This window comes from Haemorhous mexicanus, chromosome 2 (genome assembly GCF_027477595.1).
Source record: "Haemorhous mexicanus isolate bHaeMex1 chromosome 2, bHaeMex1.pri, whole genome shotgun sequence".
NCBI lineage: Eukaryota > Metazoa > Chordata > Aves > Passeriformes > Fringillidae > Haemorhous > Haemorhous mexicanus.
Genome location: NC_082342.1, coordinates 54,539,989 through 54,554,241, shown reverse-complemented (window position 1 = coordinate 54,554,241; position 14,253 = coordinate 54,539,989). Strand labels below are relative to the sequence as shown.

At 36.7% G+C, this 14,253-nt stretch overlaps 1 protein-coding gene across 4 annotated transcripts in view; it reads left to right on the top strand.

Moving 5' to 3' along the window:
- Positions 1–14,253, top strand: part of DCLK1 (doublecortin like kinase 1) — a 227,091-nt gene that overhangs the window by 168,765 nt on the left and 44,073 nt on the right. Inside the window, exon 7 of one of the 4 annotated variants that reach the window (XM_059838869.1) lies at positions 3,067–3,132. The exons of the other annotated variants lie outside the window; for them this stretch is intronic. Within the exon in view, the coding sequence (XP_059694852.1) occupies positions 3,067–3,123 (57 nt within the window). The 3' untranslated portion in view covers positions 3,124–3,132. Of the gene's footprint in view, positions 1–3,066; positions 3,133–14,253 lie in introns of those variants that run through there. 4 annotated transcript variants of the gene reach the window in all.

Below are 14,253 nucleotides of genomic sequence, written 5' to 3'. Positions count from 1 at the left end.
CAGTGGTGGGTACTGGGTCTGGAAGGTGATAGGAACATTTCCTCCAGCCTAGCCTGGTTCACCTTGCCTTAACTAATCAATCAGCTCCTCAGCATCCCCATCCAGGGCTGGGAGGGAGTTGTAGGCTTGGGACATCACAATGCCCAGGGCTTCTAGGCAGGCTGCCAGTGTTTTTCCTCTGAAGTACAGCTGAGAGGAGGTCAGGCTTTTGAATCCAGAGGCACCAAAGCAAGGTTCTTCCACAAAGGCAGGGATTTCTTCCTGGGAATAGTAAAGACCTGTGGAGTGGATTAGGCAGCTTAATATAGGGATTAATCATTTTACTTACTGACATTTCATCACTCATCTTTTTAAAAAATGAATTCTGGCCTTTTAAGGAAGGCTTTTGATTGATGTGAATAAGGCCAAAAATGTGGCCTTACATACTGTTACATACTTACTGTCTTGTGGTACATACTCAGGAAAACAGTATTCTTGTAACCCTATAGGTAAAATTTTGTGCCCTCAAAAGCCAGAATATAAAAAAGATAAAATGTATCCTTTCTTATTTGCATACGTATGTTGGCTGAGTTGTTCCCAGAAATTCAGAAGTCAGTGAAAGTTATATTTTTATAATCTTCTGCGAAACTCAGTCTATATTTGAAGAAAGTAAGATTTGAAAGATTACTTTCATGGGTGTAATTCACGAAGTTGAAAGTAAGCTAGGAACAATTTATCAGCTATCTTAGCTAACTGTCAACCAATTTTCAGCTTCTGAATATTTTAACTAGCAGGCTGTGTGCTATAGTTACTCTTTCATGCAGTTTAATTATTTCTTTATTCTTAAATAGGAAATTAAGATTCTAGTTTTTAAATTGCTATGAACGTAATTAAGTTTTGGAGTTTTTCCCCAGAGGATGAATACATTTGAAATTCAGGTGTGAAATAGCAGATTGAACTAGAGTTACTGTGTTATCCACAGATATAGTTACTACTGGAACAGAGTGCAGTTAACTATGCAGACTCAGAAAAAAACTTAAGTATTTTTTTTCTATGTTCTTAGAGATTGCAACCTACAGAATAAAAAAGAGAGTTTTAAGGTACGTCTTGACTGATTGATTAGACAGGCTGAATTCTATGTATATAAGGATTTTTTGAGTTGTTTGTACCCAAGAAGTCTGATTCATTCAGCAATTTTTGTTATAAATCTATGCAAAATAATAAATAGATTCTCCTCATAATTTCAAGACACACAGCTCTCTGGCTAATTATAGGTAAGAAAAATTCTTTCAGAAAGGAAAATTTTTTAGGACTTTCAAGTATTTAAAACAGGTGAAATAGCAGAGAAAATAGCACTGAAATCTGGTGAATGATTTTGCTTTAAAGCAATCATACATTTATAAAAAAAAAAGCAAAAATATTCTCTAAATATTAAAATTCAGAAATACCTTATTTGTTAGTTCCAAATGCATAATTTATTTTTTTTTTTTAATATTCAGAAGCAAGAGCAGTCACCTGGGAGATACTATTCAAAATTTTGGGGTGTTACCCTCTCTAGCAAATCAAAAGATTTTTTTTTCCTGTAGTATGTATTAGAAATTGCCAAACTGTATATTCTCAAAAGACATTTTAATAATCAACTAACTAGTTAGTATGCAGAATAAGATGTCTGTTTAAAATTGTTCTCTTGTCTAGATTGTTTGCAACATAACAGAAATGTATCTAAGATCTCTTTTCACTCTGCCAGTCTAATGTCTTCTAATGTGTGTATAGATGCCCATTCGCAGAATACACACAGAATAAGCATTCTAGGGAATCAATCCCCCTTTAAGGTGCTTAAATCCTTTTCACATCATGACTACAAGTAAAATGTGAATTTGCATTGTTTATTGAGATCACAATTCAGCATTTGTGAAGCATTCATTTTAACTGGTCCTTTTTTGTAGTATGGCTTTCAGATTTTTTCATTTCTTGTCTGGGTTATCTTACTGTAATTAAAAAAAAGCCAAAACTGGTCCATTCAACATCAACCCAAAAGCTGGCTCCATCAGCTTTCCCATTCTCATGTTTTTCTTGTACTTTGTCTTACAGGGATTTTTTGTTGCAATTTGTTCATATGTTCTATATGAAAAGAATCCCCCAAAACACCTTAAATATATCAGAAAATGGCTATGAGATGTGCTGGGCGCCTTCCCAGTCAGAAACCCCTCTGAACCATCAGTTATGCTTAAATCACCTTAAAAAAGACAGTGCCCTGTCCTCTACCACTTCTCTTTTTTGAGCTTTCATTCCGTGCGATTGTTTGTCTTGACGAGGGTTGTTGTGCTGCGTAGGTGGGAGAGGGCCATGTATCATCCCACAGCACCTCTGGCACTTGAGGATTGTCTGATCTGTCAGAGGATCAGAGTGTGTTGAAAGAAAGAAATGTACAGATCCACTCAGACTCTCCCTGTGCTGTCATGAACTGGTTGCTTGGCTACCGACAGAAAGAGACAATGATGGGGGGACAAAGTGTAAAACATGCTGTCTTTTTATACACACACACACGAGCACAGAGGAGCTGTGGGAAGGGAACACCACTGTCAGTACAACATAGGCAACAGCCATATTCAATGTCAGCAGCCCAGGGGTCAAATGTTGCTGGATCCATGCTATATCACCAGTGGGTGGCAAGTCTTTATTACCTTATGTACGGTAAGCACTTACTCTGCCCCTACAAAGTGGCCAAAATGGAAATACATTCCCTTTGAGATTAAATTAATGTTTCCAGGTTTCCAAACCATTAAGAGATTCTCCAGAACAGACAAATACTGTTTGAATAGTGTTTAATAGGAATGACTCAAAGAAAAAAAATAATTGCCTCTGAGAATATATTGTATATTGAAACTTCAGCTTTATTTACTAACCATCTATCTTTTTGATTAAAAATAATAATATGACATTAAGACAACAATATGAGCATATAGAACATGTGTATTTTGTGTTAAACAATGTCTTCTGGTCCACAGTAACAAAAAGAATATAAGACAGTTGCAGTGCAACAAATCAAACAGAATAAACAAATCTATACTGCACTTCATCTTACAGGACCTGTATCGCCCACTCTCTTCGGATGATATGGATTCAGTAGGAGACTCAGTGTAAAAGAGAAAATGGAACAATGTTTATGGTTTGTGATTTGATGAAGGTTTAACATTTTTAAAGAAAATAGCTGCTAATTTACAGTAATAGTGAATTGCACAAAAGAGTTTTGCATATTTAATATTAACAACATGGGGCCAAATTAATTCTAGTGTGTGGGGGTATTTTTTGGCTTTATCACTGCATTTTAATGCAAGAATTTGTAATGAATGAGCCATTGAATATGTCCATCAAATCCAGAACAGCATTGTGCATATTTAAAGGCACGAAGATTGGATAAGGTGAATATAACGCACAAATCCATAGCGGGCACATTTATGAATAGCACTATTTTTATCATCGAAGGTACTGATTATATGTTCTGTTTTTACCATATCTATCTTTATTCATTTTGATATGAACAGTTAATGGGTACTTTGCTTTTACCAACGAATAGGTAAAATGCAGAGAAGAAAAAACCTGCCATATTAAACTGCTTGCACCACGCTGTCTGATACCAACACGCACATTTGAAACACCCTAAGTTTAATCTTTTTATCCAAATGAAAGGAAAGTGAAAAAATCCTGTGTGGTCACAGGACAAAAGTAATTCTTTCAAAGCAGTGTTCAAATTCTCTTCACTGCATTGCCATCTGATGACTGTAAACAGAAGGGTGCTCACAGGCAGTATGAATGTTTTACCTGGCAAGAGCTATTAATGCTGATCATCCGTGTGTTGCAAGTAAACGGGGACAGATTTCTGACCGAGCAAATACGAGGGCCTGCTGTCTAGCAGCGTCATCTGACATACATATGATGAAATCTTTTGGAAAAATGTGTTTTGCCTGAGAAAGTAGTTGATTATATTCACTTATGTTAAGAATAGGAACATCATTTTCTATTCCCTATGAGAAGACATTTTGTGCATTTTAAAAAGAAGGCCAACAGGAATGGTGATACTGTAAATCCTCCTATTGACCTAATTTTTCTGTTTTCGCAGTATCTAGAGGTGCTCTTTTTATACAGCATGAATATGCAAAACTCCTTTAGTGTTTAAGTAGGTCATGCATTAGAACCAGTTGCTTAACAAATATCCACTAATTTTCGTTTGTTTTCTGCTGCTTTATTGTGAGAATCTTAGTCTACCTAATTTACATAATAGCAATATTTCTCATCTTACATTGTATTAAAATCCATAGTGTAGTGATCACACACTTTTGCAGACTTATACCTTTCCTTTTTCTCAAATACTAATAATTTAAGAATTAGAAATCAGCATGTTTCTGATTCTCAGCAAAAATCTATAGAGGGTATATTTTTGAGCTATTTAGTGATGATTTAATATATTTTGAAATCAGGAAAATTTACTTAATTGAAGAAAAGGTTCAGCTGCCACATGCCAACTTCTAAATGTAGTGAAATAATTCCTTTAGACCAATTTGTCCATATAAAACTCAGCAAATGGAAATTGTTGGCATGTGATGTTATGGCTTTACTGTATCAACATAATTTTCTTTACAGAGGATATTTGCAAAAAGAAATAAAAGGGCAGCAGAATACAAAACTTACCTTCTCTGTTTCCAATATGTGGTTCCAGTATCACCTGGAGGGAAAGTCATTGGTCTGGCAGGTTTGCTGAAGCAGTCAGGTCATTGCCTTTTGAAATGCATGTTTTGCCATTCCTGCCTCAGATTTCAATCTAAAACTGTTCCCAGCCATAAGAACAGTCCATCCCTCACCCCATACCATAATGCATAGGCTGCCCTGTTCTACTGAAAAAGTTCACAGCTGTGAAGTTACCTGCATTTTTGGTTGTTATGAGGGAATGTCTTTGCAAAATGTATTACTTGGTCCTGAGAAATGCATATTATATAAAGGTGCATTGGAATCTCTTTCCAAAAATTCAGGCAACTTGAGCAAAATACTTACTGACATTTTAAAAATTTTAAAAATTGTTTTTTCCTGTAAAGAAAATAAATTCCAGGTATTTTGTTTTCCCTCCCTTCTCCCATATAGGCTACTGCTGCTTTAGGCAGTTATTAAGACTGTTCTGCACAGGGAGTACAGATTGCCAGCAAACCTGAATCCCACAGCTTTGCTTAGCTGTGGAAAAGAAAAATGGACCTTATATCAGTAATTGTTATCATAGTGAGTTCTCCATCAAGACTGTTTTAAAAAAGATTATGCTAGTCCATAACATTTAATCATTTCAACATATGACTTGTATTAAGGGGCTATTCAGGGGCAAGACGTATCATTAATATTTCATTTTAGGAATGAAAGTCCCTTAGAGATTGAAAAGGTACACTGTTTATAGACTTTGAGGTCCTTTTTTGTGTGGAATGTAATTCCCATTATACATGAGCAGAAATGAAATGTTTCTTTTGAGCAAGACCAGAAGTTTTCAGTTTATGGGTGGAACTGAAATTGTGTTCCTTGATGCTGTAATTCTGCTTGCAACAGCACAGGTTTTAGTTTGTTCCTAGATTTCATCAACTGCATTAAATAATAGAATAGCTTAAGCAACTTTATAGTGTTTAAACCTCTGAAAATTCTCTGTATGCTGCATTATTTGTGCCTACTCTAAGGTGATTATGATGTAGCTAAAGAGTCTTGTATAGATTGTGAAAGCTTTGCTTCCCTTTGAGCTTTACGAATACTTGTGATTATTTCCCTAATGCTTTCTGCAACTTCGTTTCATTTTGTTTTTTAAATCTCTTTTCTTCTGTTGTGCAACAAGCAGTTCACATGTGAAGCACAGAATGCGTATGTTTATATTTACACGCACATGCACACGTACATAGATTAATGGCTTTGGAACCCATGCGCTGTTACGTCACATTTGTGACTTCAAACAAATAAATGGGGAAAATGTTTTAACAGGAGGATGCTCGTCTGGTGGGATTCACTACAGCTCTGTTAAAGTTGGTGGAGCTGCACCAACCATTACATGCTGAGCAGCTACCCCAAGGGATTCTGTAAAGTTTTAAGAGATCACATCTATGAACAAGGGCTAATTTCAAACTGAAAACCAGAATTTAGTGGCAAGCCCACCACTGACTCCAAGGTGGGAAGGATAGAACCTTGCGCACAAATACACACACACAGACAAAACATTAATCCTTAACTGAAATTTGAAATTTGAATACTGGAAATGGTATTCTTTTAACATGTTCAGTCTTATGCCTCCTCTTCAGTGGTGCTGTTCTGAAGTACATTAAGTCATGCAAAATTAGAAGTTCTTTTGTTGAAATCATAAAATCTTTAGCATTCATTATGCAATGTGAAAATTGCTTCCCAATTTGTAAAATAATTCAGAGACAGCACATTATATGTGGTTATTTTTCTCTTCAATTCATTTTCACAGGGCATATTTGGCTGAAAGATAAAAATTCTGAGGTATTAATATTGTGGCTATAAATGTATATTACAAGAAAGGATATATAAAATTCCTACAAAGTGCCCTAGAAGAACAACTGGATTGCGATTGTATGGAATAAAAATTGAGATAAATAATTATGTTTTCTTCTGCAGTTTCATAATTCACACTGCTATGTGAACTTTATATAGGGCATACGTTACAAAAACTGTACTCTGAATGTAAAATGAATTAACAATAATATAAGAACCTCTGATCAATCAACGTTTACTGTTTCTGTCAAAAATGTAGAGAAATTAACAGACAGAAAATTTTTATGGTGCTAAATTACTTCATCACTTGATGAATGCATAGATTAATGTTGTCTGTGCTTTTTTTTATATCCAGATAATGGTGTGCAACCAAATATGAGATCGGTTTTTATTTAATCTTCACTTTCAGCTCTATCTGCTAGTGACAAGAGCTTGTAACTATGAGTGATGAAAAGTAACTTTACGAAGCACAGACAGCAATACCTTTACATGGAGAGCAAAGCAAGCAAGTGGTTGTCCCCCTCTTTGGAAATGAGTGTGCTTCCCCCAGGAAAGCCCTTCCATCCAGAAACCGGGGTCTGCTGAGCAGAGCTGGGGCTGCTCTGAGCTGTGCTTGCTGCCATGACAATTTTGGCCGGCTCAGCTGGCCTGTCTCCAGCTGGCAGGTGCCCCCAGGCAGGCAGTGGGTCTGTAGGTGACACCGGAGCTGTGTCCGCGCAGGGCTGAGCGCGCACACGCCGCGCACTCGCGCTCCTGCGCGGTTCTGTGCCCCTGGTTGCGCATGGTGGTTATCCTCCAGTCCGCTTCAATTAACCCTCAGCAGTGAAGTGTGAAGAAGGCTGTACTATATTCAGCGTGTCCTTGTTGTCTGGTGTTATATGGATAATTAGGTTGTGGTTTGCCCTGCAATACAGTGTTTTGGAATTTGGGCTCTAGTGAAAGAAGAGCTAACAATGTTTGTGTTAAGGCCTCTTCGTTTTCTTAGTTGCACTATGATATTGTAAATATGGGCACATTTACAACATAAGTTAAAGATTTTACAAAGTTATGCATACAATTATTTTTTTTAATGAAAAGTGCTTGGATATTTGCTTTTAAAAATATACCATTTTTGTATTCATGTGATGCAGGAAACCAAAAAGAAAGCTGTTGATTTATCAACAAAACATGTGAAACTTGCAAAATAAATACCGATGAATGTTTTATTTCCTATAATCAGCTGACAAAAATCACCTTCATTTTTGTGCCATTGTTTCATCATACTGTATTGTACTTGTGTTTCATATTTGACCATGTCATCCTGGTTGCAATTTGTTATTTTGCTAGATTTAACATTAATGTAGATTATTGTAAGTGATGTAATAAATATATATTAAAAATACACACTGTTCAGAGAATTTATTTTGGAAACATAAATAACAGGCTTTAACAAAATTCTTGCAGTTGGTGTTGCTTGCTCATTTTGGATCAACATTGTCCATCTAACCTTAGTGTAAGCATATGGGGTTCATACATCCTAATGGGTTCCTTTAAACAGTGTCTTTTTTTTAGTAACAAACTCAGGGCTTTAGTGTGTATATACGAAAAATGCTTCAAGGAGGAATTTGGTTTGTAGTGGGTGTTGTGAAGACAGTAAATATAGCTGCCTGGAGTTGCTTATGGGTAACTTTGTGCACACATGATGGGCTAGATTTGAAGCATGAAGTGGGGAATTAGTAGAATATCCAAAGCAAGCTACCGGCTCCCTGCCAACAGCCTGAGCCCCAGCAGCATTTCCCCTAAGACAAGTATTAGGAAAATATGCTTATGAACAGCTAATAGTACTGAAACATACCTGGTGTGTTTTTTTAAAAGAACTACCTAATTTTCTGATACATTTTTCCACTCTTTAAAAATGCATATCCACATATCCATAGCCTAGTTTTATTTCTTGTTTGGCAGCGATGGGGGAAGAGAGATATTACAAATTCTGACATGTCATCTGCCAGCCTGATGCTTCAGCTGATGTTCCTGGAGGAAACTGTGGGCTTGATAAAAGTTCTAGTTTTGAAATGCCCTTGGTTGCTGGTAAATAGTTCTGCCTAAAAATGGTGTACACACATGGAAAGGAAAACAATATGAGTGAAATGGGGAAGAGTAGAAACAAAATAACTGAGGTTTCTGTCTCCACCAAGAAACAGTTAAAAATACCTGGAGAGCTTTTAAAATGCAACTGAATAATTTAAAGTGAAGTGGTTATTTTGCTGTGCCCTTAATTAGGTGTAAGAAATAAGAACCTCCTTTAGGTTGGTAGCATTTCAGTTTTTATTCTATAGTTGAGTAGAAAATTTTACCTGTGTGTAACTTTAGAAGAGGCAAAAGGAAACCTTCACATTGCATCACTGTACATGTAGCTTTCTATGTTAACCTCAATAAGGATACAGAAATGACAGTAATAACTTCCAATACCACAAATCTGATATTTCACTTTTTATATCATCAGGCTTTTCTGAATGATGTCAAAGGCTGAGTGAGCCTAGAGTGAATTATGGCTCAACTTTGGAAGCAGTTAGGAACTAGTGGAGGTTAGATATAAGTTTATTGTAAAATACCATGTAGGAAACTATATTTGTCTTTCTGAATTGTCTTGTTGCACAAATCAAATGAGTATATAAGCATCCAATGCTGCAGCTTAGTTAGGGGATCTTAATAAAACAAAGTGCTTCAAGCTTGCGAGTCAGTCTGTCAGCTCCATTTCATTGCAAACTCTCCCATTTGTCCCTCTATCCCTCAAAGAAGAAAACCAACACAAGACCCTGATAATACACCAGATTTTATTGCTTGTGTCATTTGAACTTACCTCTTCTCCAAGCTATGTAAATCGTGAATTGCATAAATGGACAGCAACAAAAAAAATCACTTCCCTTTGTAGGGCCTCTCTCAAGTCAAGTGTCTAACAAAACAGGGCGGGATGTAGAATTGTGAATGAGTTTGTAAGCAGGTTTGCATACATTTTTTACTGTTCCTTTTCAGATGAAACATTTTATAAATAAATTTGAATCTGATGTGCTGGTTTAGTGCAGTATCCAAACTAGAAAACAAAACAATTGCATAATTTCTCTTTCTATAATTGAACTCCATTAGTTTCCATTCTTTCAGCATGAAGATTGTGGATTTCATGTTTCTTCATGAAGCAATTTTTTTTTCCAACTCTGTACTGTTTACATGAAAACTTTTTTCCCCTGTCTCAGCTGGCTGGGCATAAAAATGTAAGGTTAAACAAAAGAAAATCAAAAACATTTTTCACTGGATATAGCTGGGAGGGGGAACTTGAGTGTAACCCTTTGCTTCTCTCTAAGTTGAATAATAAAAAAGATCAGTTTATCTTCTCAAAAGTTACATCAAAATGTATTACTTTATGGTTTTAAATCAACTGTCCTCTGCTTTTGTTCTCTGATAATGTACCATTTTTGCTGTTCATTGACTCACTTCTTTCTTGCTTAACACTGTTACGTGTTATGGGAATTTTTTTGTCTCCTTCAAAGTCTTTAAAAGCTAATATCTGTACTGGATGGTTGTCTTTATTTTACCATTATTCATGATCATCTTTTATGCAAAGGAGCCGAGCCTGTCAGGAAGCCATGACAGCTACCTTGCAAAGGTTGTTTTATAACCAGACTGGGCACTAGTATGGGCTCCAAAAGAGGTGAGCGTGGGGTCTAAATGCTTAGTTTTGGTTTCAAAGCTTTTTTTCCTTACTGAGTTGAACTTCATCTTCCATGTATTACTGACACGCTTATCTTTTTGTATTTTTTTTAAAAGATTGTGTAGAGTTCTTTGGAATAGGGACGTCTTAGGAGGCATCTTAGGATGTCTTAATTTAAAGACATTAATAATTCCATTCTCCTGAGCCTCCTTCCTGAATTTACACTTGTTTACTAATTTTAATTCTCACTTCATTAAGACAGTTTCTAAAAGAGTAGAGCTCCTCATGGGATCCAAACTTAGCATTACACCTGTGTGCCTTTCTGTTACTCACATTTCATCCAGATGCTTCCTTCATACTGGAAAAATACAAAGGAATCTATTGTTAAGAGACATTGTAGACTCCACATGTGCTAAGAAAGGGTTTGAGAGGTTTAGAAAATAGCATGCAGTGTTTGGGGTTTGAGATTCAGGAATCTGAATTGCACTAAAAATCTTTTTAGTCATACTTGTTTAAGTCTCTTTTCATAACTGCTGACACTAGTAGTCCACAAGAATAATTCTGGAATGGGATTTTAAGATTAATTTAGGACAAAGGTGAGTATCAGGGGAGAGAGCAATTTTTATTTTGCTGTCTTTTTTTTCTTTTCATGAATTTAGCACAGTTTCCATTGAGATAAAAACTATTTACCAAATAGTTGCAAATAAATCTCCGGGTGAGACATGGCTGAAACTCTATAGTGCTAATGTTTCCATTCACATCAGTGGGGTGTGTGGTGTGCTGGCCATCTGTTATATAAACCTGAATAGGATCTGAAATCCTTACACCAAAGACCTGATTTTTTTATGCCATTGCTTTTATGAAGGTGTGCCATAAAACTGGCCATGTGCTGGCAACCTGTGCAACTGGACCCCTTTAAATCTATGTAAAAGCGATGACATTCCAAGCACCTCAGCATCTCTTAAAATTAAAACAGCTAATTGCATTAAAGTCTGTGTGTTGAAGAGATTATACACTTGCCTAGGGTTTGCTTTCCCCCTCCCCATCTGCAAGATCCCTGATGGGGTCCACATCTGTGAGAGCAGCAGCGTGCACGACAGACTGCCTCACGATTGGCAAGCCAACTGGAAGGAACGCTGGGACCCACAAGGATTGCTGGACCCGCAGGGCTCTCAGCTTGTGAGAACAGCCAGCTAATTAAAGTCTAAATAAATGAAATCTCTTTCTAGCCTAAGTAAAGATAAATAAATAAATGCCTGCATCTTGTTGGAGAGGACTGAATAAAGATGAAAATATTTGTGTCATGTTTATCCAGTAACATCTCTTTAACTGTGAAAGGTGTGCTGCCAGCAGACTTGGTGAATATGTGCAAATGTCCAGTTCCTGATTTATTTTCAATCTGTTGTTTTAATACGAGGGGTTCAGCAAAGGTAATGAAGAGTATGTTTTGATATATTTTTCAATAATTATTTAAAGTTTTAAAAGTCTCAGTGTGTATTTTTAGCACATCTTCCTAGCTACTGCTTCCTTGTCACTGGCAAGTTCTGCCTCTACCTTCCTGCCAATGCTTTGCAGGCCGATGTCACCAAAGGGGCTGTATGCTTTGTTTGCAGACTAGTGGTATGTTATATGCTACTAAGGCATTATTTCACTTCTTCTGTTAACGAATAACATTTTAACCTTCCCATCTTTACCAATGCCAATAAGAAAAGAGGTAGAGCCACTTAAAAAATCAGTATGAAGTAAATTTTTGCCTTTAAATTTTCTGTGGGCCACTTTTTTTTCAGTCTATTAGACTAAACCTAGGTTAAATACATATTTAAGGAGTTTGCTCAAGACATATTTAGGAGTCAATTTAATTTCACTCATGTGTAGACCATTAAGATTATTTGTATTTAAATTGAAGCACTTGCTAAAATGCTTTGTTTAAATGGGCCTTTGAAGATACCTAGTTTTGGAAGGACTGAGCAATTGCATTTCTCAGTTTAGTCTTGGTTTAAGGTCCTTGAAAAATTCAGTCCACAAATAGAAATTTGAGTGACTCTAGGCACCCATTCTGAGGAGATGTGGCCGCTGAGTTAGGTCTTGATTTTTTCTTGATCTGCCATTCTCACAGATGAGAGCAATGACTGCAAGACTGTAAAGAAGCCATCAGGATGCTAAAGGAAGCTGCAGTGCTGTGCAGTCAGCAGCCTTGACCTGTCATCTACTTAAAAGTGTAATCTCACTATTTAAAGTGCAAAAAATGATAAAAGAGTAGCTGTTAAATAATCTGTTGAAAATCTAGCACTAACCTTTTTGTGATTGTACTTCTTAAATGTTCTAATGATTCATTCCTGATCATAGAAGTAATAAATATTAAACATCTTTAAATTGTAATTCCTTTCAGAAAATGCTGTGAGTGGAAAAATAAGTATGAAATTGGATGTCTGTTCTAGGAAAACAAACACAGTAGAATGAGTAGAGAGAACATGTTTTTCTGCTTATTTTACAAGCAGGACTGTAAAGGAAGCAATTCTCTCATTACATGTGTATAAAAATAGGCTTTGAGACTGACTTTTCCAGGCCTGAGAACTCCTAGCATTTCCCCGTTACCTTGATCCACATCTGCTCATTTGTTCAAAAATGAACCAGAGGTAAGTTTTTATTGGGATGTCACACAGAGTTTAGTACAGGAATAGAACATATATAAACACGTCCTGGAAACGAAACAAGAGCAGCAGTATCTTAGCAAACTGCATAAAATCACTCAGTGCTGACTTCTGTTGTCAAGAGGCAAAAAAACATTCCAAAAACTGATTAATGCATTCTTCAATTCTGGTCAAAGCTCAGAAGAAATACTTGCCTGGATGAAAAGAGGGAGCTGGGGTTGGTTAAAGGAAACAAGGGCAAAGAATCTCATCTTAGATGGGATGTGCAAGCTCTCAGGATTATTTAGTGAAGAATAGGCCAAGTTCAGACTTTGTCTAAGTCATCTGACCTTTGTTGTGGGAGAAATTAAAAGTTATTCTGTTCAAATGAACTCAGCATACTGGCCAGATTTTAAGTCTGCTGACTGTGTTTTCCCTGGCTTGGTACTCAGCAAATATCCAAACTGCTGCAACTTTAGTTACTCTTGCTCCAGTCATGAACTGTGTTTTGCAGTGTCAGACAAAAGAAATAATTCCAAAGTAGTTGTATTTAATTTGTAAAGTGGATTGGCACTGTGATTGTGGGCATCTAAAAACCATGCAAACACTGATAAGGAAGTGATAGTGTTAGTTACATGAAGTACAACCTGCAATCTATTTAATATATAGACTGAAGAAGATAATGAAATATTGCAGCACTTTCAGCATGTGAATGATGTGAACCCAAGAAAGTTTTAGTTTTGCAAATCCTCTGAATATTTTCACTTAAGCTGTAATAGGAGGACTGGTGGAAATGCTTAGTTTGGCTTTAAGTTTGAAGAGCCACCATTATATTTGTAGCTTCTTCTGGCTTCCTCTGAATATAGGAAATCCTGAAGATGAGGTATAATTGTTATGCACCACAGGATATAAGTTTTGGGTGAAATCCAGTCCATCTCAAATGTCTGTCTAGCTTCATCCATCGAGATGCATGATGAAGCAGTTTTCCTAAAGTTTGTGGGCTGAAGGATGAAGCAGGTTTCCTAAAGTCTGATAGGTGTTGATAGGTGCTTTGGAAGGCTTCCCTGGTGAGATCCTGCCTCCTACACTTCTGGCATCCAAGGTGGGTGGCTGCAAGTTTCCTTTGAAAGGCCACAGGGACACCACCCTCCCCCCCATTAGCTGTACAGAGGGGACAAGTATTGAAATGGAGCACAAGAACAGAGTCACTGCCTCAAGTGAGCAACCCCCAATCAAATGCTCCTATGAAACAGCAACCATTATTCACCCTGACATTTTATTTTGTCCATACATTGCCATAATGATTTCTCCCTTTTGGAACAAAACTGGGGAGGATTTCAACAGAGGGAGGTTTGTAAAATTGAGGAGTTTTGCCCATAATACAGCCAGCTAAACACTTAGGTTCCTCTAGTGCCTGCTGAGTTAATA